Source organism: Acanthaster planci, linkage group LG11 (assembly GCF_054643075.1).
Source record: "Acanthaster planci isolate LZ-2023a linkage group LG11, COTS_SCS, whole genome shotgun sequence".
Classification (NCBI taxonomy): domain Eukaryota; kingdom Metazoa; phylum Echinodermata; class Asteroidea; order Valvatida; family Acanthasteridae; genus Acanthaster; species Acanthaster planci.
In genome coordinates, this window is record NC_141787.1 from 11,528,983 (window position 1) to 11,554,304 (window position 25,322).

General features: G+C 41.3%; 2 protein-coding genes across 14 annotated transcripts in view; both read left to right on the forward strand.

Moving 5' to 3' along the window:
* LOC110984795 (SH2 domain-containing protein 3C-like) overlaps nt 1-11,080 on the forward strand; it is a 47,290-nt gene extending 36,210 nt beyond the window's left edge. For 9 of the 12 annotated variants that reach the window (XM_022245304.2, XM_022245305.2, XM_022245303.2 and 6 more), the window contains 5 exons: nt 1,415-1,442; nt 2,687-4,039; nt 4,958-5,052; nt 5,705-5,873; nt 6,382-11,080. In XM_022245304.2, the coding sequence (XP_022100996.2) occupies nt 1,415-1,442; nt 2,687-4,039; nt 4,958-5,052; nt 5,705-5,873; nt 6,382-6,927 (2,191 nt within the window). In that variant the 3' untranslated portion in view covers nt 6,928-11,080. Of the gene's footprint in view, nt 1-73; nt 1,029-1,414; nt 1,443-2,686; nt 4,040-4,957; nt 5,053-5,704; nt 5,874-6,381 lie in introns of those variants that run through there. The other 3 variants (XM_022245317.2, XM_022245314.2, XM_022245315.2) reach the window with 3 other exon arrangements.
* Nucleotides 11,081-13,596: 2,516 nt separating this feature from the next.
* Nucleotides 13,597-25,322, forward strand: part of LOC110984791 (sodium- and chloride-dependent neutral and basic amino acid transporter B(0+)-like) — a 32,156-nt gene continuing 20,430 nt past the window's right edge. The window contains exons 1-4 of one of the 2 annotated variants that reach the window (XM_022245292.2): nt 13,597-13,983; nt 17,190-17,361; nt 21,342-21,473; nt 22,213-22,558. In XM_022245292.2, the coding sequence (XP_022100984.2) occupies nt 13,972-13,983; nt 17,190-17,361; nt 21,342-21,473; nt 22,213-22,558 (662 nt within the window). In that variant the 5' untranslated portion in view covers nt 13,597-13,971. The remainder of the gene's footprint in view (nt 13,984-17,189; nt 17,362-21,341; nt 21,474-22,212; nt 22,559-25,322) is intronic. The other variant, XM_022245291.2, reaches the window with a different exon arrangement.

Below are 25,322 nucleotides of genomic sequence, written 5' to 3' on the forward strand. Positions count from 1 at the left end.
AGCTTTTTCTCTATCCAATAACCTAAGTTTTTATCATTACTTTGATTAATTTTCTACATTAGGTTTTGCCTCGTCATTATGTTGGATTTGATTGTCTTTGCTATGAGGAAGGATTGCTTTGAACTGTCTCCATGTTTGCTGTGTCTCTGTTGGTTTTTCATTTGGTGTGTGTTCAAAAATGAAGCCTGATTTAATGTAAATATTTCAAGGAATGGAGTCATGTCCATTTGTTAGTGTAACTATGCATAAATACATTTACCGGTACACTGGAAACTTTTGGAATACTAAGAATTACAAGATAAATGCATTTCTACATGTGTACTTGCACCCTCCAACAAAGAGCAGGGTTGTTTACTTTCTAAGTTGATTTTTTTCGTTAACCTTTCCCTGTATTTGCTGTCCCAGCCCTTTAAAGTTTCAGATTTTATGCATACAGTGTAGGCCTATGCCTTTGCACCTGTACTCTTAGTATTAAGATGGCCTCAGTTTGAGAGAGCAAACTCATGTGCATGTACATGTAGGAAGTGTTCCCGAGTGACTGTCATATATGTATCTAGAATGATCAGGAATTTGTCTATTGAAGGACGAATATTGTTGATACACTTGACAACGCAACAGCCTTGCAGTAAATGCAGGAAGTGAAGCAGTTCCGATTTCCAGTTGCAGAGTTTGGACTTCCAAACCACCTGTGTAACTAACCACCGATATGAAATATTTCCCTCAGATCATGAAATGGCAGCAGGATTGTTACTTGTTTCAAAAGAGGCAGTCCTTGTTGTGTTGTATTGATGTCAGTTGTCAAGGCTGTTTCATGCGTGATAATAATCTGTGGGTGTTCCGGTCAGCAATGGTAATTGTTCCGGGTCGGCCTGTGAAATATATATCTGTAAATAAAACTGGCTGGGACAAAAGTTCCACTGGTGTGTGAAAAACATGACTGATCACTGTGAGTTGGCTGTGGAATTTATAGTATTTGCCAAGTTTTATTTGTAATTGTGCTATTTCAGTGAGTATCAACTTTCAAACAAGTAAGTTGGTTAGTAGTTCAGCACTTTTACAAAGAATCTTTGGTGAAAAAATCTTTCATTGTTGGTGAGTTTCACGTCTCATATCTAGTCAGACTTTTCCAGCTGTGTTCTCGTACTTCAAGTTACACAACTTTGTCACCACTGAACTGAATGAGGAACATCATGGGACAAAAACCGTGATGAAAATAAGTCTAAAATACCTACATATTTTTGGCTCCTGGCCTTGTCAAGAAAACATTTTTTTTCTGTTTCAAAGTCTATACATGTACGTGCTAATGAATTGTCAAAGACTGCAAATCTCCTATGTATTGAAGTCCTATATTACATCCTGGCATGTTTTTCGAACTACATGTAATCAAGTTTTGTTTTTCTTCTCTTGTTTTCAGCACTATTCCTGAAGGGGTAACTCCCGAGGTAGGTTTATTTTCTTTTCAGTTTGTATGACTGAAAATTCCCCTTTCCGATGTTATACAAGCACTGTAGACCTATGTGTACAATATCCAGTAAACAGTAGATTTTTTTTTTCAGCCAATTGAGAGAGAGTCAGTGTTCTACAGTACTTGCATAAATCCATTTCATCTGATTGGTGGATCATTAATCGCATAGAACATCATTTCACTTGCTTGGTTCCCGCCCCCATTTCACATATTTCATTCAGAGTAAGAAAGAGGAAAATAGTGCAGGGACAGGAACCAGGCGAACATTTCACGAAACTACCAGTGGGTGGTGCTTAAGACAAGAATCTGTTTATCAAAGTAGCGGATGTAATATGCGATGACCGTTAATTTTCTCTTCAAAGAGAAGTGGACTTATTCAGGTACTGTATATAACAACTAATGAATGTTTCATATTCGCGCAGTGGTAAGAATAAACTAATTCAGTGACAAATGAAACGTTCTATTCCACACGGCTTTGCCTCGTGGAATAGAATATTTCATCTGTTACCTCGTGACTTATTTTTACCCATTGCACCCATAAACATTCATTATTTGTATACTAATGTTCCTTGGATTATGTCTTCAACATTTCAGACAACCTTTTGGTGATATTTTACTGATTCTGTAGACATTTTGTAATCAGGAGTATCTGTCAGTCCCAAAGAGCTCAGTGATTGAAATAAATGAAATGTGAAAAGACTCACTGAATTTCCTTATCTTCCTTTGCATGTATATTCACTTAATTTAGATTTCTAAGAATAACTCCTTTGATGGTGATTTCTTTTGCGGACTTATCGGGACTAAATGCTTTTCACTTAAAATTATTTGTCACTCTTCTTTAAATTTCCCAGTCCAAAATTTCACCTACATACAGATGCACTTCTCTAAATACAGCTGAACCGCACATCACAAAGCTACCAGTAAGCTGGGGGTCAGGATCCCTGCTGTGTCATGCTAGCCATTTGACTTGTGGCACCTCACATTTTGAACATGGAATAAGTTGGTTTTTTAGCAGCTTTTTTTTTCTTGAAATTAAATCATCTTTATTAGTAAAAGTGTCATGTGAATATTTGGGAAAATTGGCAAATCAAGAAGAAATGCTTTCTTTAATTTTTGGTATGGGCAGGAACTGATGTGATTCTAATCATTGAGTTTAGTAAAGATTTACAGAGAAATAGAGAAAATTTGTTTTTACCTGTTTGTACTTTCTCTATCCTGCAGTTACCGACATCTCCAAAAACTTTCAAAATGGATTATCATGACACCTCACCCGAGGATCTACGCAAAGAACTGGAATCAGAACTGAAACTACCAAATGATGATATCCGGAGTCACGCCTGGTTCCACGGTGGCATCAGCCGCGACAAAGTAGAAAAGCTTCTGATCTCCAATGGTGATTTCTTGGTCCGAGATTCTATCTCCCAGCCTGGGAACTATGTCCTGTCAGTGCGGTGGAGGAATGCCCCCATGCACTTTGTCATCAACAAGGTCATCCTGCAGGCTGACACGCCTTACGCCTCCATCCAGTACCAGTTTGAGCAGGAGTGCTTTGACTCTATCCCCTCGCTGATCCGCTTCTACATTGGCAATGCCCAGCCCGTCTCGCAGACCTCAGGGGCTGTCATCCAAAGGCCTGTCAACCGGTCAGTGCCACTGAGCTTCATCGATAGCAAGTACGCTGCCATCAACCGGTCCCAGGCCAGTGCCTACACCTACGGAGTCCTGCCAAGGCGGGTAGTGACCCCCCGGCAGGCCCTGGCCTGGCCACAGGACACTTTCCGGCAGCGGTCAGGCAGCCAGCCAGCCATCATCCGCAGTTCCATGGTAGACCCGACAGCGCTAGAGCGGTCAGAGAGCTCCCCGACCATCAACCGACCGATGAATGGTTTTGCGCTGCAGGCCCTGAGTGACAAGAGTGAACACCGACCCTTGGGCAGGACAGGTAGTGAGCCTATTCTGGAGAAAGAGTCTCTGGACAAGGACTACGTCTACCCTGCCCCCGACGCCAGCTCCGTTGGGGACTTGACAGCACCTCCTCTACCCCCATTCAAGAATAAGAAATCTTCCAGTGAGAATGTAACCAACGGAAATGCAGCTTTGCTCACAGAGACAGTCAGTGTCATGAATCGGAGCTTTGATCCACCGAGTATGTTCGTGATGGACCACGTCTACTCTGAAATCGATGAATACGATCAGTTACCAATTAGGTATTCCATACTCCATGACAAATCGGACCCCATACCCCCACCCCAGGAAGAGGAGAATGGTAATGAATTGGAGTCAGAGCTAAAAGAAAAGAAACGACACTCGGACACCCGAAACTCAGTGTTGGACACAGACTACTCCAAAGTAGCCGAAATTGATAAAAACATGGACAAAAAGCCAGGAAAACTTGTCACCCCCTTGCCCCAGTTGAATGAGCCCTCTTGCATTCATTTGGCAGACTTCTCTACGCCGTTGATGGGTAGCGAAAACAAGCCTCTGGAAGGGGCCATTTTAGCTGACGTGAAGCAGAGACTTTTGGACACAGATGCAGTCAATCTTGCCAAGCACATCACAAAGATAGATTTTGAGGTAACAGGAGAGCATTGTCGCAAGTTGTGTCCTAATACAGAAAATGTGATCTCAATTGTTTTCTCTGTCATGCAGGCTATCTGGAGCTCCATGAGCCCACCTGCTGTACATTCAAACATCAATATATAGATACACTGTACCATCTTTACGCATCTTTGATTTCACCAGATTTTTTAGCCAAAGATATTTAAGTATCAGTAGTCCCCGGGCATGGAAAATTAAAAAAGGAGAGTCTTAGTGTGGACCTCAGAAACTCATGAAATTTTTTTGATGTACATGTACATGTTCATGTATCAAATCTATCATACTAAACACTCTTTTCGTGTGGACTTCCTGGTCAATTCAAACATGAGAAGATTTTCAGTAAATGTGGCAGTAGCAAATCTATGTGTCATGGACCATATTTTCTAATGGTTATGAGTCATTTCTCGTGTAGCCGGTCCTGCCTTGATCACATGACTTCACTACCACTCATCAAGGCCATAATTCCCCAAAATGAGGAAACTTGGGGTAGAAAATAATTACTAGCCCGCTCTTGCTGTGTGAATGGATTTTTTGTCACTGTCATGTTCTGAACAAAATCAGAGAATCAGTAAAACTCAAATCAGTCTTTTTATTACATGAAGTAGAAAACTTAACAAATAAACGAATTTTACCGTTCCTGAGTGGCAACTAAGCTGTTTCTGGAAGCATTTTGGAAAACTTTCCAACTGAAAACCTTTTTGGACCCTTGCCCTCAAAGTGGAGGCTTCAATTACATTGCACACATTGCCAGTTTTCACACTAAACTACATGTATAACAGTACGGAAGGAACAACTTGTTGGCTGTACTGATGGCTAAGAAACTGTTTCTCCTAACTGGATAGAGAATGGGCAAGTACTATCAAGCACTGACTAGTTCTGATTTTGTTGCTTCAGATGTGCCGGATTACAGAGACGTCCAGTAGGCAGCCTGGCCTGGAGGTCATCACCTTACCCCAGGGAGTGCAGATCAGGCAGGATCTGCTAGAGAGGTTGGTTTCGCTGTCATCTTCAGTTTTAATAAATACTGAAAGAGTTTCCCTCAGGCCCAACTTGCAGTTTTCCACCCCCTTCAAATCTGCAGCAGTTGCGCAAAGGGAACCACATGTTAACAGCAATGCACAGGATAAGTCTACCCATTCATGTCAGTGCGTATCATGCTTCAGTTCCCTATGTTGTGTGCTTCATTGAATTGCTCATGTCAACAATCCCGGAATAAATTCAGTTTTTGTTGTCTTCAAAACAGATTCATAGATTATCTGCTCGAAGCGGGAACAAAAGAGGGCATGTTTTGAAATGAAATTAACAGTCCTTTGGTACACCTGCACCACATAGGCGCGCAAGTTTATGCGTGTTTCACGTGGGGCAGGCTGAATATGCACAACGAATTTAGTCTGGAATGTACAGTATGGTCTTCGCGTGCACACCGAACGCATGCAAGAACCCGGTTGGAAAACAAGCACCATCTGTCTTTCTTTTGCCGGCGAGGGTGCACTTCAGCTCAGGGCAGATATACAACAAAGGAATCAAAATTCGTTTGCAAAATGCATGACCTTGCTAACTTCTTCCATGGTTCTGTGCAGATTCTACCAGATCTGTTGCTTTGAATATCTCCACTTAACTGTCTCCTCTCTTGTTCACCAGATATCACTGCCTGAAGACGTGGTGCGCCGTCTGTGTGCTGACATGCACAGAGCCAGAGCAAAGGATCCGTATGCTCCATCAGTGGATACAGATAGCTGAAGCCCTGCGTGGATCCCTGGGTAACCTCTTCAGTTTCACCGCAGTCATGGATGGCCTCAGCTGCAAGCAGGTAAAGCTGCCGTTCAAATTTTTATTGGTTGGTTGGTTTTTTTCCCCTTTCAGCATTCTTAAATGTGGGTGTGTCCGTAGAAAGAACTCCCTCCCTTGAAAGATGAGAGATGAGAGCGATGGCTGAAAATATAGGAATGTTCCTTCCATTCATCAGAGCCATGTGCTTGAAGGGGTTATCAGCAGTCGCCAGTAGTCGTAGTTGTTGGAAGTTTGTTTTTGCTGAATGATAGCTATTGTGGAGACCCAAAATGTTGTTAGAACACTTTAGGCCGACAATCGGGTCCAAAGTTTGTTGACAAAAGAATGTCATGCTTAACCACCCTGTGTGCAGACTTTTGTGAGAGCATTTGTTTCGTGTAGAGTATGAAGGGATGTCAATGGGTGTATCCTCTGTCCTTTGAAGAAATGTCTTCATCTTTTGTTGTTGGTTTTACCGCCCCACTAATATTTGTGTCAGCAGCTTTGGCCCAATATTGCATTTACATTGTATTCTGTTGAACTTGCAGTTGACACAGCTGAAGAAGTCATGGGAACTCCTGCGCTCCCTGCACACCAGTAGTGCTGTCAATTATGACACCAAGCTGCGGTCAGTACTCAAGTCCCTCAACAGTGGGGAGAATGCAATCCCACTGACCAAGACCAGCATCCCCCACATCATACCCGTCATGCAGCTCCTGGAGAGAGACTGGACTACACTGACGGCCACGGACTGGTCAGTGCCCGCCAGTGCTGAGACCCTGGAGGGCTTACCCCGGGGCGAGTCTTGGGAGGAGTCAGCCACTGGCTTTGGGCTAGACTCCCTGCTCAACCACCTGCAAAATGCCCACGCCTTCTGCCAGCAGGCCAACCTGTACCGCATCAATGCCAATTCCAAGCTGACCAAGTTCCTGCCGGACAAGGCACTCCTGGACACCTTCCGGCCCGAGTTCCACATGAGGTTGCTGTGGGGAAGCAAGGGGGCCACAGCTGGGACAGCCGAGAGGTACCAGAAGTTTGCCAAAATCCTCAGTGTCATGGCTGAGAAGATAGAACCCATTGGCCCAGGTGTGTGAAGATCAGCAGAAAACACAAACGGAGAAGTCATTTTGCTGCAGTTCAGCACTTCACAAGTACTTAACAAGCCCTCACAAGTACGTCACCGGTATTGGAGTCACAAGCTGTCCTTAATAAACTGTCATAAAGAAAACTTTTTCTTGTGTTAGCAGTGACAGTGCTCAGGGAAGTACTTGCGATTATCAGTCACAAGTAGTTTTGAAGAACTCGACTACTTGTCAAGTCCTCAAATGCTTCCTAAATGAATGATGTTAATTTGGATTTGTGTTGAGGATGTTAATTTTATCCAGATCCATATGAAACAAACAGGCCCCTAGTAAGCTGGAAGTCGTGGGTTCAAATCCTACCCAAGCAAGGTTGTGATTTTTTCACAACTGTCAGACCACACACACGCTGGTGTGAGGGCCAAAATCACCCGGTATAAAATACTTCACAAGTACTAGTGAAGTACTCAGCTGCGACAATGCAGGAAATATATAAAGTACTGTGTGTTGTCAATCTATAGGGGTCCACCTGTGAGAGCATGTTGCTTACATACAAAGCAGGTATCTCACACCCTCATTTGTCTTGAGGCAGAGCCTTTCTGCATCATTTTCTTCTCTTTTCTTTTGGTAAAATAAGCTCCCAGGAGCAAAATTCAGGTAGCCCTAAGCTGTTGCCTTTGCAACAAAATTCTCAGTTTCTCGTGAACTGTTTTCTGGGGTTTGATCAAGGTACGTGATATTGTGGTGCTTAACCCTAACCCCCTGAGGTGTATGTAAAATTGTATTAAAATTGGAGGTTTTGGGAGTGTTAGGGTTATATTTTGATCAAGGTAGAAAAGTACTCATTACTTATATTAGATAGAATCACTGCATGTTACGTGCTCATGCCACTTTTCATGTCACAAAGCAATGGTACATTTGTCACCTTCAAAATGAGAGCAAATGAGGCTCATAAATTAGCCATTGTAGATAGGTCTGTAGTGTATGTATATCAGTGGAACGCATTGATGGAAGTATACTGTACATGTCATATGTATTATAATGTTTTAGACAGATTCTCATCAAAGTACTTAAATGAATGGCGGATTTATTTTTAGAAATCAACCCAACCTGTTATTTCATGTAATGATTAAAATACAAGAATATCTTTGTAAAGATCCTTAAATTTTTAAATAATGGAATTAAAGCCTGAACAAACTGTCCCAGGATTATTTATAAGATCATAATTTCATTAAAGAAATATGCAAATATATGCGATTTTGCATTTTTGTGATCACTTGTTATCGTATATCTGTTATATAAGATGTCAAAATTCCTTCAAGAAAGTTTTAGTGTCACAAAACATATGATGAAATCTGCTTGTGATAATAGAGATTTCAGTCGTTCACTTGGTGTCAGACTGTTCGTGTTGCAGTGTTTGTAACTTCTGGCCTGGATTTGTCGGAGCCTGTTTGATGAGACCAGAGGGGTTTTAGAGGCAAGCAAGTGATGTTTACGTGTACAATTTGCTCTCTGTGACAGCTATTAACATTCTTTGGTCTTGTTTCACGTACATGCAGACATCTGTTTAGCAGTCCAACACTTCCAGCAGTGGCAGCCCAGTAATCCCTAACAGCAGTCTCTGCTCCGATGAAAACCTTGTACATGTATGCACAGCTAATCTTGCTTTGAAACTCAAATAAGACATCCTGTATAAAGAGTTTATCCTCAAAAAAATTGACAGTTTACTATGCTTGTTTCGTTCTCCTTTTGTTTGAGACAGCAGAAGTTAGACAATGCCCTCCAGCACACTCTGATGTCGTTGAGGGCTGTGAGGTCCTCCAACCTACTGGTTGGGTGGAGGACTGCACAGTCCCAGATGATGTCGTGGGCTGTTTGCTGTCCTGCTTCCAGGGTGCATGTGGCATCTATGCCTATGTCTATAGACATGTGGTAAGGGAGATATACTAGTAAATCTACTGCTGTGCATCTGTACACAGTAGGCATAGATGTAGCTCTTCACACAAACACATATTGGGCAATACCGATTAATGCAAAACACCAGTCTGTCTTTCTGTTGGATAAGAATCCATTCCGGCATTTAATAAATCAATTTGGCACATTCTGGCAATGGAAAGAATTATTTTGATGAAGTGAAAGACTGAATGTTGTTTTCCACAAGGTACTTTGTACTCATAAACATTCACAAATGTACATGTATTTGATCAAAACCATTATGTCTTTAGTGCATTTCAGGTTAAAAGAAAAAAAGTGGACCTGTGTGTGACAGAGTATTTTTCCTGTTGGCAAAATGTCATACATCATTTGCACTGTCAATCATACGTTCCCAAGAACTTCTTAAATTTGCTATATTTGGTGTGAAGTCTAGCACACAGTGGCCATTGACTCTGGCTTAGCCACAGAAAACAACATTTCATGCACAATGTGACTATAAAGACATCTGAAGATGTAGTGTTCAGTGCGAATGGTCAATTTGGAGCTGTTTTGCTACGATTCATAGAGTTCTGTGCATGGATGAGGAAAATGGTACCCTATGCTGGGGCTTTGTTTTGTGATTATTGTACAGATCCGTGAAACTGGAGTACTATCTTTGTGAGACTCTGGGATGTTTTGAGATGACAGTTATCCTCAAAAGGAGAACAAATCGGAAAAAATGTACACAAATTTAATACTTGACCTTACTTTGACAAAAGAGTTGGGTGACCATACTTTGGCACTTGATATCATCATTCAGAGCAGTGAGTGTGGAGAGGGAGAAGTGATCTGTGTTATGCACCTGTGAAGCCGTTCTCATCAATGTTTACCCTGAATAGTAACATGATCCCGAACGATCACGTATGATGAAGCGTTGTAAATCATGGGAGCTATTGTAAATCACGTGAGCTATGCTGCATTCTGTCGCTGTGTCACATTTATTCAGCATTTGATCTTGTTTGTATGATTTTCATTGGAAATGTGCCGAGTTTAGGCCGATTCACGCTTCAGGCAAATGCAAAAGCGAAGGCAATTTGACATGAAAGCATTATGTTCTCTGTCATTAGAGGTTCGCATTTCTGTTCATTTTGGCACCAAGCGTGAACAGGCCTTTATTTTATAGACAGTCTTAGTTGCTTTTATTTAATGCAAACACAACTTGAAGTGCATTATGTTTTGATATTTTAGTGACTTTTCACTCCGTCTTCGTAAATTATTATCCTGACAAGTTATTTATTTAGATCTTGCAAAATAAGCTTGTATTTTTGTGTAAAATGAAATTTCTGTACAGTGGCTGGACATTTGATTGCACTGCTAGAAATCGGTAGAAAGAAGAAATCCAGGAATATGCAGAGAAGTACACTTCAAAAAGGGACCCAGATACTCTAGGGTTACTAGATTACATACTTGACTTAGCATATGTTATCACCTTGGTTTCCTGGTACACAGTTTGTAGCAGACATTGGAGCTGTGTTGACCTACAGGCTCTTGTGGTAGACTCATTTCAAGCCGGAAGCTGAAGATGCGGAATGAAGCTAAGCTCAGGAAAAGCCCCAAATGCACACATGAGTGGCGTTGAGTACAGGCTGCCTTGCCAAATAAAAAAACAAAGCCATAAGCCAGGTTAAAATTAATAGACTCATTTGACAGGAACTGCCCATGCTTGGTCCTTGACTTGCATTTGCCAGAGATGTATAAATTGAGTCAATCATAAGTCAAATGCCAAGTCGCAAGTATCAGTTCGCAAGTCTGAAAGGTACCTGAGAATTAATGATGTGAACAGATTTTAAAATAAGGAAAGCATATGGATATGAAACAAAGTGCCTTGTGATAACTTGATCATGGCTCTGGTGTGTGCATGGCAGACATCATGGGCAGTACCTGCTACTCCGCGTCTTCAGGAAATTACTATCGTAATATTATTAGCATAGCGTAGGGGATTGGTGGGTTACACAGATGATCCTCCGAACAATGTGCCTGCAAGAATGACTCACAGTTTCTTCAGTTGTGATTTGACTGTTTAAACCCTAAAAGGGTTATGTATTTCTAACTAGGCGATGCACCTCCAAAGATTCAAAGTGTGAGAAATATGTATGTGTTGTGAACTATGTTTGAATGAACCTGATCACTTGCACAATGTGCTGCTTTGATACATTATGTCCTATGCCAATAAAAACAAATTTAAATTATGAAATGTGTATTTATGTCGACTTATCATTTGTTACCCACTCCGTGAAAATGAGTCTTATGTCGCCAGATCCACTTTATGAGTTTTCATTGGTATTGGAAAGACCAAATGGAGCTTTTTGTTTTTATGTATCACTCAGTTTGGCATCCTGATGAAAGTGGATACTCCATGGTGAAAAATGCTGTGGTTTCCTATTGATTAACACAGTGGAAAATTATTCTAAAGGACTTTTTACTTCAAAGTGGCTCTGGCAACTTAAAGACTCATTTTCACAGAGTGGGTCACATTTTTCATGAGTATTTGATCATCACTGTAGTGTCCTGATGCACAACCTAATGCTCAACCTTCATGCTCAAGGCTGCATTGTTGAGTCAGTTTTTACAATATACATCTACCTGTTTCAGACCTTTCCTTGTGTAGCTACGTGTACATGTAAACCATATGTGTAAAGACTGGAATCAACTTAATCGTGCTTCCCATGCTTAGACAAGCTTGTATTGATCCCATTGTATTTTATTTTACTGCACAGCTTGCCCCAGAATAAGGTTGTAATTTTTTTTGGGGGGGAGGAGGCATAATAGGAGATGGATAGGATGATGGGGAGGGGGCAGAGTAAGAGATGTATAGGATGATGGGGAGGGGGTGGAGTAGGAGATGGATAGGATGATGGGGAGGGGCATTATAGGGGATGGATAGGATGATGGGAGGGGGTGGAGTAGGAGATGGATAGGATGATGGGGAGGGGGCAGAGTAAGAGATGGATAGGATGATGGGGAGGTGGTGGAGTAGGAGATGGATAGGATGATGGGGAGGGGGTGGAGTAGGAGATGGATAGGATGATGGGGAGGGGGTGGAGTAAGAGATGGATAGGATGATGGGGAAGAGTAGGAGATGGATAGGATGATGGGGAGGGGGCAGAGTAAGAGATGGATAGGATGATGGGGAGGGGGTGGAGTAGGAGATGGATAGGATGATGGGGAGGGGGCATAGTAGGAGATGGATAGGATGATGGGGAGGGGGCATAGTAGGAGATGGATAGGATGATGGGGAGGGGGCATAGTAGGAGATGGATAGGATGATGGGGAGGGGGCATAGTAGGAGATGGATAGGATGATGGGGAGGGGGCATAGTAGGAGATGGATAGGATGATGGGGAGGGGGCAGAGTAAGAGATGTATAGGATGATGGGGAGGGGGAATAGTAGGAGATGGATAGGATGATGGGGAGGGGGAATAGTAGGAGATGGATAGGATGATGGGGAGGGGCATTATAGGGGATGGATAGGATGATGGGAGGGGGCAGAGTAGGAGGTAAATCGGATGATAGGGTGGGGCAAATTAGGAGATGGACAAGATGATGGAGGGGTGGAGTAGTATATGGATGGAAAGATAAGGTGGATGTGGGATTAGAGATAGATGGGATTAGGGGTCGAGCCAAAGTATACATGGAAGATATGGGATGATGGGGGGTTCAATTGTAGAGGATAGGATGATGGGATTGGATACAAAGTGCAAAACTGTACTTTAGGGGAATTTTAATTATGACCATCCTCCAAACTCACAAACGCAATGCTTATCTAGGCATCCAGGTCTTGTCTGACTGTACTGGACACACATTCTTTAGGCAGTCCTCTCTCCTGTAAAGAACTATGAAGCCTTTGTACGGTTATCTCCCTTGTTGGTCTTAGTTGACTTACTTTAAGGGGAAAAAGGGAAAGAAATACTGTCCTTTGCCGTGGTCACCTGGGTGGGCTCTCCCTTCGAAGACAGAATTTAATTACCCAGATGACCGAATAGGTAGCAATCCAGAACAGAGTGGACTTCATCTGTGTAACTTGGCTGTCTGTTAAAGCTGTTACATGAAAGAAATTCAAATTCATCAGAGGCAGCGAGCAACGGCGGCTTGGCTATTCTAGATTAACATACGTTTTGAAGAAAAGAAAACGCCTTTTGTTTTGCCTCCCCCCCCCCCGTAGCTAGACTTTAGCAGCCGTATTGGGATGCCGATTGGCTTGTTAAAAAATAATCAAAATCACCAGTGTCTTGTTTGCAACACTGAATCTGTACATGTGATTGTTCTGAAACGCACAGGTCTCATCGGGGGTGGGAGGGTGCTTGCCTATAGCTTCAAGTGACTCCCGTATATGATCTTGCAAATCTTGCAAGCTGTCCGTTGGATGTCATGTTGGGCATCATAAATGTTACTCGGGCTTTTTCAGAGGCAGGACATTTTCTGGGGGGAACATTCATCAACTGATTAGCCATGGGGTCAATTCCGAGGGGTTTCGAGCAAATCGGCGTTTCCTATTTTTTTTATAGTTTTTCTTGCGGTTTCTTTTTTTTTCATCTTATTTCAAAATTTGTTGGATTTCATCTCCCCCATGGTCCGTTGGAGGTTTCACTTGATTATACATAATCTTAGCTGCTGGGCGACATAGCGCGCGGTTTTCAACGTCAAAGGTCTCTTAAAAACTAGCGCCGCGTGTAAAGCTTTTGTGTGAAACAACTTTGGGCAGGGCCAACGCACTCGCACTGTACTGTGCCATGCACATGCGATGAACTGATGAATTTCAATAGTCAGCCTCAATAGGGTGCATCCACGGTACGTAGCACCCACACCTGAATACTTAAGTTTTGAAGTACCGATACGCCCTTATACCTTCATACATGTACACTGTACATGTACCCCTCAATACGTACATGAATCAGCATAGGGGAAAAAACAGTCTGTGAAATTTAGGCCTATGTACACGTATGTGACGCATAATTGTAACTGCCCCAGGCTCCGGCTGTTCACGAGCGAGGGCTTGCTGGCGTGGGGGAGCTACAACTGGGTGGGCAGACATCGACAGTGGTTGTTTCGACCAGAGAGCAAGGAACATAACGGTACCTGCCGACAATGAAGAACGAGGTAAAATAGCGCCTGGTATTGTTCGTTCTTGTTAGGCATATTGGGCTTATTTTTATTCGATAGAAGCCTCTTGTGGCACCACTTGTCTCAGTCTAACTATAGCGAAAATTATGTACTACGGGATGGCCTTCTTTTGCAGCCGCAATGGAGAAAAAGACTTCCTTCCGCCATGCGGCTGCTAAACGGTGGTTGGCCCTACTACTTATCAAAAACTTCACGTCATCATAAACTTCATAGTGTGTATGATGCGAACGTTTGTTCTTAATCAAGTTAATCCTTTGACAGTCGAAGATTTGATGATTAGAAAAATGTCAAGACCTCGGTTGTTGATTAGGGATGCAGTTGAGACCATCAGTTTCCCCATTCATACTAAGCCTACCCTAACGTTCCACTACCAAGGGGCTCCTTTCATGCCTTTTGCCTTCAACTTGAGTGGGTGGATAAAGTTTGCAGAATTGTCACCTTTTGGTTGGTTTTCAATTTTACCTCCAATTTTTTAAAAATGGACATATATGTCCATTAATTTTAGATAGGCTTGTATCAAGGCAGGAACTTCATAGGGGCATCTGAGGCAAAATTACCTTTATGCCCCTGGTCTTTGCCTCAGTGCATATAAGTGCCCCAGTAGACTAGTTGATTTCTTAATACAAGTGCCCTCAAGTTGGTGAAGGAGAAATTGCCTTGCCCTTTCAATAACAAAGTTCCAGCCCTATTGTTTTTTTATTAGGTATTTAGTAGTACATGTTTATCATCGGACATTCTGATAGCTTTGTTGGATTTTAACACTTTGTGAATGCATTCTGTTACTTTTGTATTGATGGCCAACCACGGATTTGGCAGCCACTCTAGTAACAAACATGACTGTGACCTCAAAAAAAGCAGACTCTATTAGGTGGATCCTGTAAACGGATTCTTTGATTTGCTTGGGCGAGGATGCCAAGTGTCCGGCCCATTATTGTTCACCACTAATGTCCAGTCCACATAGTCCCAAACAAATGATTCTTGCTCATTCTTTTAGCTTTGAAATGAATTACGTGTACTTAGATCCAATGTGGCCAGTGATTGCTACCTGTAGCTTAATTTCTGTTCATAAAATGTTGACTCCCTACTACACCCTTAACCTTAACCATCGTCAATACTTCAAAAATCCTCCAGGCAGTTCTGGAGGAGGATTGATCATAGGAGCATGTCAAAATTGGATTGCTCAGCCATGCATAAATTCATGCCCACATTATATGTAAAATCCTCCATATTCAAGTGCTCCAGGATTTGTACCATTCACACTGCCTTAACATAATTGAGAGGAATTACCAGAGGATTTTGAAGGATTGAGGCTGTATCCAATTTTTTCATGGAGGCAATTGGAGGATTTTGAAGGATTGATGGTGTATCCCAGTGTGACCGCACAATATTCTTTTCCGGTGGTAATTATGATGGTATATATTAATTCCAAACAATGATAGCAAGGATATATATATAAAAAAAGGGTTGGATACAGTAGCCCCAAAATCTGCTAGTGCGCTTCAACGATGGGCTTATAATGGGCAGGAGCAAAGATGTATAAGTGTAGTGGTCTTGAACTAGGCAAGAAGCAGAGTGATGATGTGGCAGCTGGACCACATGGTCAGCAAGAGGGTGCCACAGGAAGTAGCCTGTGGTTTATTTTTTTACTGATTCGTAAACTTCTTGGAAAAACTCTGTGTCAGTGAAATACAAACTACATGCTACAAAGGGGGATAACTTTAAAGGTGCATGTACATGTATAATATGAAAAACTTCCAAAAAATCCTGTTACACCAGCAAAAAGGGCGTAGGCAGTTTAATACAGCACTAGTGTTTTGGCTGGGAACACCATTTTTGTCACCATTCATAGCTCAGTTCATGCCCATGAATTTTCTGTGGTCACTGGCTCACAGACATAAAGTCAACATCAGTGGATCATAGTGCACACACGTTCTCTTCATCACGGGTTCCTCACAACTGATCTGTTTGTAGTACACATACAGTAATAGTAAAAGCTGTTAAGTGACTGTACAAAATGGGGGTTTTGACATCAAGAGCAAGCATGTTTGGTGGCCATGATTCATGTACATGTATGTCACTGTCTCTTTAAACAAAGACCATGTTACAAAATGAAATGCCTCGCTAGCCATGGGGGAAATGTTTCTTTTAGAACAGTAGAAAATATGTGAATTTGCAATATCTGTTAAGAAATATTGATAGGTAAGTTTAAACTTTCAGTTACACGTGATTTATTTTTATGACAAAGTTATTTTTAAAATTGCTTAATATCAGCCAGTACTTACTGTACCAGAGGAAAGTATGAATTAAACTGAAAGTGGATTGGTTAGGTTACTGGTAGATGTGCCTAAATTCAGAGTGCAGAGTGATTGGTAGCGTGCAATTCAGTTTGAACTGCAACAGTGGCAATATTTAAACTGGAAAATGTAAAGACAAATGACAAAGTTCAGTTACAGTTGAAAATAAGTAAGACTACAAATGAAGAAAATATGTTGAAATAAGATTATTAAAGGATTATACTGGTGAATGAAAATGAAGAAGACATTATAAAAAAATCTAAATGAAATGAAAGTACAAGTATTTCACCTCAAATGATGATCTATAATTGCTACTGGGCATGAAACAGACAACAAATTTAAAAATTCAAAATGAACATTGATCCCTAATCATCCCCAGGTGGTGTACTTTATAACTGTTTTTTCAGGTTGCAGTGTTGTACTCAAAGGGAGGGAGGGAGAGGGGTGCTTGAGCTCCCCCAAGATTTTTTTTTTCTTTCAGAAAAATGATGAAAGTGTACAAGCATATACATCCTTCACCTTAAACAACCGCAATAGCTCTGATAACCATGTAGAGCTTTAAACTTAAGCCCCTCAGCGTGCCACAAATGTGGACTTGATGATGATGCAAGCTCTTTTGGGGGTAAATTTCAGTCTGAGTCTCCCCTCCCACCCTGTGTGGGCCACTGTTAGGCTGTAACAATATAATTTCACCATTCCAGTGTCTGTAGACTTGTATGAAGTTAATTTTGATCCGTGAATCGATCTGTGATAGACACTTTTCTGAATACAGTGACGTCACTAGAGTGGATTTCTCCACATACGAACATACATGTACCAGCACTACAGGTGTGAATGTGCTGGCAGTTTCCATTCATGAGTATAATTACTTGGTTATTTTCCTTGTAGCCACCTATGCAAGAGTTGAAGTGTGCAGACAATGAAGAGGGGCCTTCACCTCGGGAAAAAAGCCGGCCAGTTTGGCACTCAAAGGCCGAATTCTTTCTTTCCTGCCTTGGCTATGCCGTGGGCCTCGGCAACATTTGGCGTTTTCCATACCTGTGCTTCGAGAATGGAGGAGGTGAGCCATGCTGTAGTGTACTGAAATTATTTACTGAGCACACTTTTTTTGTTTTCACCCAAAGGTTGTTACCAGTATGTTGAATAACCGAGACAAAAGGAGGCAACTCTTGCTTGATTTTATTGATTTTAAGAAATGCTTCATCCACAATTTACTTGTTGGAATAGGTGTGGTTGATTGATTTGGAAACAGTAACTGGCTGCCATTGAAGACAATTCACAAATGCATTTGTCTTATCAACGGATTTTGTTTTTAATGTACATAATCCGATCCCACCAGCCATGGTCAAATTATGACAAATACAGAAGTCTCAAGGAGAGAAATTGATTCACACATGGAACACATGCAGCATCATGAATAGGCCTTAGAAAATGCCTAGAAATTATGTATGTACACCAACAGTCAATGAAGTGTGCTGCCACATTTCACATTCTGGTTCAGTGGTTTTTACTAATAATTTAAGGACATCAATCAAGTGAAGCCCGAATCAACAGTATAATTACTATTAATTTAAGGACATCAATCAAATGAAGCCCAAATCAACAGTATAGGGTCGAGCTTCTTTACAGGCCCCAAGAAATGTTGGATTTTAGATTCTCTGTGGTGCGATCTTAGGCCATTCAGTGCCCCTTTACTTGTTTTTTTTTCAAGTGGTATTGGTAATCATTGTTTCACATTCAAGTTTGGAAGCATTCGATTAAACTTTTATTGTTAGGAGTTGTGGAATCAAACGTAAGTGCACAGTTTTTTATGTGGCATCAGAAAAGTTGGGGGGGGGGGATGATGTGATATGCCCGACATGTCCCTCCCCCCACCACTGATCGAGGCCCATGTTTTCATCCCATTGCACTGCAGCAACATGGCTCCACTAACATCAGGAGGACACTTTAGCCTAATCTCCCCAAAAAAGGTCTGTATCTAGCCCCCATGATTTTGATTTTCCACAAGTTTCAAAAACATCTGTGTACACATTTAGAAACGACCTTTCCTCAAACATTTCTGTTTTTCCAGTAGCTTACCATGCTGAACCCAACAAAATTCTAAATAATTTTAATGATACCTGGGTAGGTTTTGTACAAACCTACAGAAGAACTGTATTTTCTGTGAAGTGTTAGATACCAGTATATGTTCATATTGTTCAATAGAAAACCAGTTTTAGTGTTGAACAACCCCCCCTCCCAAATATTTTTCCTGTTGTATGAATAGTACATGTAAGATCACTTTTGCCCGGAATACTAGTCACCTTCACTCACAAAGTGTGTAAAGCGTGTACTGTGTTCATGTCAGATACAATATTATGACATACGTACAGAGATAATTTGCTTTCTGAAAAAAAGCCAAAATTTGAGTTCACAAGATTGAGTTGTACATGTACAGTGCATGGAACTTTCTCCTGACAATGGGCAGAACATCATCATTGAGTTTCACCAGTTCTTTTTAGAACTGCACTTCACAAAATGGTAATTGCAGATGGTTGTCCGTGGCCCTGGCCCCTTGCTCCGCAATTGAAGAATACATGTGACACCACTTTCATGTGCATCCCCATAAGTACTACCGGTAGTACTGGTGACGGAATGTCATTTTGATTGCTTGGTTTTTCCCATCCCCAAACACTGAAAATGTCAGTAAATTTCAAGGTGCTTTTTAAACCAACTTCACGCTGGAGCATGTGTAAACACAATTTAAACAGGCTAATCCCCCAGTAATTTGTTTTATGCACACACGCATAAATCTGCAAAGTCTTTGTATTTGGACTGTACTTGTAATTGAGCCTATGAGGCACATGTAAGTATATTTCCACTCTGTGGGTATCGTACTTGTGAAAAATATGAGGTTGCAATTTATATCATACTAATTGTGTTCATTTTAACAAAATTGTTACAAATTAATATTGGTTGTGTTTGGCTATATATCAAAAGTTGGCTGCTATGCGGTACCTTGCCCTTTTGTGAAAGTTGAAATTTTCAGTCAATAACACCGTGCGTATACTCGTACCAGTCCATCAGAAACGGCAATTCAATTTATTATTATTGATCAATGACCCCATACCTGAATGAGATACCTGTACATGGTAGATGCATGTATCAGTGCTTCAACAACTCTTGGATTTCTTTGACAACCCCTTAAATCTCTGTCAATGTTCAAATTTTCTTGTTGACATTAGAAGTGCAGTTGCAGATAAAGTGTTTCGTTTGCTCTTGTGTTGCCTGGATAAAGTGGGTTCAGCACAAATACTGTTTGCCAGTTATGCTCAGCAAACTTTGCAAAAATAAACACAATTTCTAAGTGCCAAGACAATGCCAATAATACAAATTGTTTATAACAAAATGGGTTGTAAAACTAAAAGTATATGCACCGGGGAATACAAAGAAATGAACAGCCACCAACCACAGATCTGAAGAACTAATTAACAATTCACGGATTACTTGGAAATTAAATCCATACTTTCCATCTGTACTAATTAATCCATACTTTTTCGATCTCAAATGCATCTACACAAATGCGACATACCAGGAGTGCACGATCCTCATTAGTACCACATATACATGTAACTGTTGCTTCTGTCCCAATTTGGAAAACAGTCTTACAGTAGATCCAAATGTACCCCAAATGTGCAGATACCTACATGCTGGTCAACATTCCTTCCACTGCAACTGTGTTCCTGGTAGAAGAAAATTTGTTAGTTGCCAGAGAATAGTGACTCTCTTTCTCAATTTTATCTCATCAATATTTTGAGTGTGAATACTGTACCAGAGTCAGACAGTGTAGTTTAGAAAATGTGTCATTTTACGTTAGTTTAATAGACATACACGTACATACTACATGTACGTTAAAACTTACAAAGAGACCCCAAACCTCTTTTTGGTCACTCCAGTTATAAGCACCCATCATTTTTACACTGTTTTACACTGTTCACACAAGTGATTACAAGTTCAGTGCCGACCTCATTGTAAATGGTGCAGTCTGGCCAAACGTCAGTTTACATGTACATGTAAGCTAACCCCCAACTGTTTGCTCGGTAAGTCCTGTGGAAGAAACTACCTGAATGCCCTTCTGCCAGTCACAGGACAAAATTATGAGCATGTACATGTAGATTTATGACTGAATGTGATAAAATAATGCCGGGGACAAATAATCTTGCATGAAATTGTTCATTTTTCACTCACTCTTATTCGTACATGAAATCATTCTTTACACAGGTGTGCTTCATTTAAGCACCGGAGATGTACATGTACACACACTTCTTTTTTCTTGCTGCCTCATTCTCCTTTACACAGTCTTTGTTTTATACACATGGACGTGAAATAAACTAATACGAAAGCAGCAAAAGTAGCTTCTGTACATTATTCTCAGACACAAAATAAAGGATACATTAACCCTAACTGCCAAGCATATTGTTTGGCTCACAGTACTCAGTACTACAAAATACTAAGTAGTAGCCTGAGCCTGAAGGACCTAGCGCTACAAATTACTACTGGCTAGGTTACTTCCATTGTTACTCGTACAGAGAACAATTGTATTTTGTGGCTTCAGAGAACAATGCGGTCATGTCCTCTTACAAGCGGCAGCACTGATTACTACATTTTACTACAAGTAGTAATTTGTAGTATTATGTAGGGTTAGGGTTAATTACACGTAACATGAATTTGCATTGGGTTTGGCCCGTAAAGAGCGACTGCTGAACCCAAGGGGTTCCAGATCTTCATTCTGAACCTTCTGCAACAGTCAATCTTTCAACATCCCATCAGGGTAATCACTCCTGAGTGGTTCAGACATTGAACTTTTCAGGTACGTGTACATGTACTTCAAATCTCTGGATTAAATTGATTTGGTATAATTCTTGCAGTCTAAACTTGGAGTAACAGTGACAAACTTTTGTTTTATTGTGGAGGGTTTTGTTTTGCTGTTTCTTTTTTCTGTTTTTGCTGTTAATAGTGTTCACACATTCACGTTAATCCCTTTGTCCATTACTTGATCAGGTGCCTTCCTAATTCCATACGGTCTCGCCTTGGCAGTTGCCGGGATGCCAACATTCTTCCTGGATCTTGCCTTTGGCCAATACAGCAGTCTTGGGGCCATCTCAGTGTGGAGGTGTGTTCCATTGATGAGAGGTATGAAGTTTTGTAGGCTGTAAGTAGTTCTTGATCATAGCAGGCCTACAGGAGCTACAGGGTACCACCGTAACCCATATAATTAAATGCATCCAAATCTGTAGGGTCAGTTTTTGTACATGCACATGTAGGTTTTACAGCAGTGGGTAGGGTAGAGCTCTTCCACTGTAACTGAACATTGGAATACACCTCTTGAAAGTTTATTGTGAGAATGTGCCACCAGTTTCTTGCAATATGAAGATTTTTATAGCAACAATGCCTGCAGAAGTCTTATCCAATATACCACTGCCGCTTGCTGAATTTTCAGGAATGGATTACCATTGACATCTGTTACCAGTACCTTATCCAAAAACGTGCAAATGCTTGCATTCCAGTGTATAAAAAAGTGGTTTGAATTTGGTAATATAAAGTATGCCAAAGCAGCATGTTTAAAAATGCATTCAAAGATACAATCCTCCCACCTTTCCTATCACAAAACCGTCTCCCAGAGACCACAGTAACTTAGGATTGGAAACCATTTATTTGCAAAGTCTTTATAAGTGTTTGTACGCATGCAATGTTCAGTTCAGTGTCCAGCATTGTTCTGTCGCTCTAACAAAGCACTGCAATTTTACAGCCACGTTACAGTTAACTTATTGGTAGTGCCTACCAGTTTGTAATAACCCACACTAATGGGAAAACAAAATGGTGCCTTGTACATTGCAAAGTGCCAACCTACACAAACCCATGTCGCACACAGGCCTGGGTTACGGCCAGATCTTCATCTCCTTCCTGGTGGGCACCTTCTACAATGTCATCATCATGTACTGCTTCTACTTCTTCTTTGCCTCCTTCACCACCGCCCTGCCCTGGGTGGGCTGCGGCCATGAGTGGAACACGGCATTCTGCAGCGAGCTGGCCAGCGACTGCCTGGAAGCCGGCGGGGTCATGACCCTGGACAATACCTGCGTCGCGCTGGCGAACCTGACGGACGATGAGTTGGACAGCCTCAACATCACACAGGATGGCAACAGCAGCCTCGATCTGTCGGAGTACACTGATCCATTCAGATTGGAGAGGAAGTTTCCCAGTGAAGAGTATTGGAAGTAAGTAAATCATGGTGGTTTTATAAATGCTGTTAGAAACGTTTCAGCAAATTGCCAAGAGTTCTCCACATCTTACCTACATGCATATGATTTTCATTGTTGTAATAAATCTTTTTTGCCAAAGCAGGTCAGCATACATGCAGTATTGGTAACAATTACAGTATGTATCTATATAATGCTATAATACATCTTGCTTGGGACATGCAGTGGACCTCAACCCATGCTGAAGGCAAGCCTTCAAGACTGGAGTATTGCTGCGAATTTGCCCATATTATCTATCATGTCTTACATGTAAACAAGGGAGGATGCCTTGCTGTGTACCAGTGACATTGTATTTGGCAAACATGTACCACATGCGCACTTGTTTGATACATATACTGTACATATATGCATATAAGGCAATTATATGCAAAATCTGATGCATGCAGAGTATATCATATGTACACTGGTACGCAGTCATGTGTCATGCTAAATGCATGAATAGCCATTCAGTTGTGTGCTGTGCATCATTGCACCAGCTGAAACAAGTGCTATATACCAGTCTCTTAATGCATGTTTGGTCACTCAAATGTATCATGCAGAAAAGAGTGAAGTTTTGCTTAGTTAGTTACACATGTTTGTACAGAGGTTCTGCATGGCAGCCCTCTCTCTGGTAACTACTTTTGTCGCCGAGGGATAGTACAAAAGGTCTACTCATTTGTATCCCTGTGGAATATGAAGAACTCTGACCAGAGTACAATAGTTGCCATGCAGAACCTCTGTTGTGCTATGGTTCTGAAAAGAACCAGCATGTTCTCGTATATGTACATAGTAAGCATAAAGAAGGAAGAAAGAACAATCATCGTGATAACCACTGGTACCGGAAGTGGAAGGAGGGGACCAGAGGGGCCAGTGGTCCCCCTCCCTTTTTTGACGGGGGATGTCCCCCCCCCACACATTTTGCATGGGATGGGACTTAATGGATCGGCCTACATGTATATGCCTGGTGGTCTAACAACTGGCCCCTCCCCACTTTGAAAATTGTTCCGCAGCCGCTGATGAGAACCATACACAAAAGGAGAGCAATTCCTAGCTTTCACAGATGCTTCTCCAGGGTCATGTTCAATATTGCATAGTGTATATGTACTCTACCATATCAATTCATACATGTACAGTAGGTTTTACCAATATAAGGGCAAAGCACTGCTCAATTATATTCCCGAGTGTTTGGTATACCGGTACCTTGAATGCAGTTGAAAGAAAGCATGGCGTCAAACTTTCAAATTGTTGCGAAGGGTTTTACATGTACATGTATTTGATACATTTGAGTGGAACTGCTGTATGGTAATGTACATGTATCTACTGCATGAGTTCAACCTTAACCTCTAGTGCATCGTGGCTAGAAATCCATGAAACAGCGTCATTTGTCAAAGTGGCTTGCCTGTACCAGGTGAAACAAGATCCAACAGGTGAACTCTGCCAAAGGCCAAACATACATGTGTATTTCTGGCATATGTACACCATTGAACTTCCAGTGCCACTTAAGCTGCACACATACATGTAACTCTTAGAAACAGTACACGTACAGTCATTTGAAATGTTGCCACCTGACTCACCTGAAGTAAATCAGGGTGATTTCAACAATGCAAGATTGGAGATGATGCCATATTACGCCCAATGAGTAAAAAATCCCACAAGGGGAGAGAACATTTTAGACCTTTGCTACATTAAATTAAGCTGCTCTGATAAAAATTAATAAGGCAGTAATTCGTCCTGGCATTAAACTCTCTGATCACAGCATGGTTGCCCTTATGCCTCAGTACTATCCAAAGCTGAAAAGAGTGAACCCTTTTTTTTAGAAATGTGTGAAGGTCTGGAACTATTAGGCCTATGTTGAACATAAACTGCAAACTTGTTTTGCCATCAAAGGGTGGGATATACCTCAGGCCCGTTGCCTGATCAGAGACGGGAGGGGTTTGTCAACCCAAAAGTGGGACTTTGGCACTGTGAACACATATTTCTATACAAGGGCTTATCATAATGTGCTAACGAACAAGTTGCATATTTGTCGTGAATGGAGGGATGCATGTAAGACTTGTATACTTCAGTTTTCAATATTCACGGCATGTCGTAATTGCCTTGCATTAATTTGCTTGTCACTAAGTGCCCAAATTGGGTGCTGGGTGATGAGCGAACGGTATGAACATTATTATTAAAAAATCTCAGAAAATCCCACAAAAAATTTCAGTTCTATAAACTTGATCAATTTTAGTACATTATTATTACCTCCACTTAATACTAAAAATTGTAAAAATGCATTGGGGCACATTTAAAAAGAATTCATGTTGCACTTTGGGAAAAAAACAATCAGAAAATTGGGCCAAAATAAAATTTCAGCAGAACTTTGTAGCGGGTATATGAAATTGACATTTATGAATCGGAATATGTGGAGATTGATCAAATTCACCTTTTTTTGAGATTGAAGGTAATGTGTACATGTATTGCTCCATACACAAATGTTAGAAGTGAAAATTCAAAGTGCCCAACGTTAGGGTCCTCGCCACTTTCATGTACTCAGTCTTCAAGGGAAACATGAAGCAGCCCGCAAATGAGTGCTGTCATGAAACCTAAACTGTTTAAGTCCTGGAAATTACCAATTTGGTGGGCTGAATCGGTCGCCTTGCTGGGTAGGCCATGCAGCAGTTCTTTTTAAACAGTTACCAAATAACCAGTGAAACAATAAACAACATGGATTACATGTACACAACTATAAAAGACAAACACG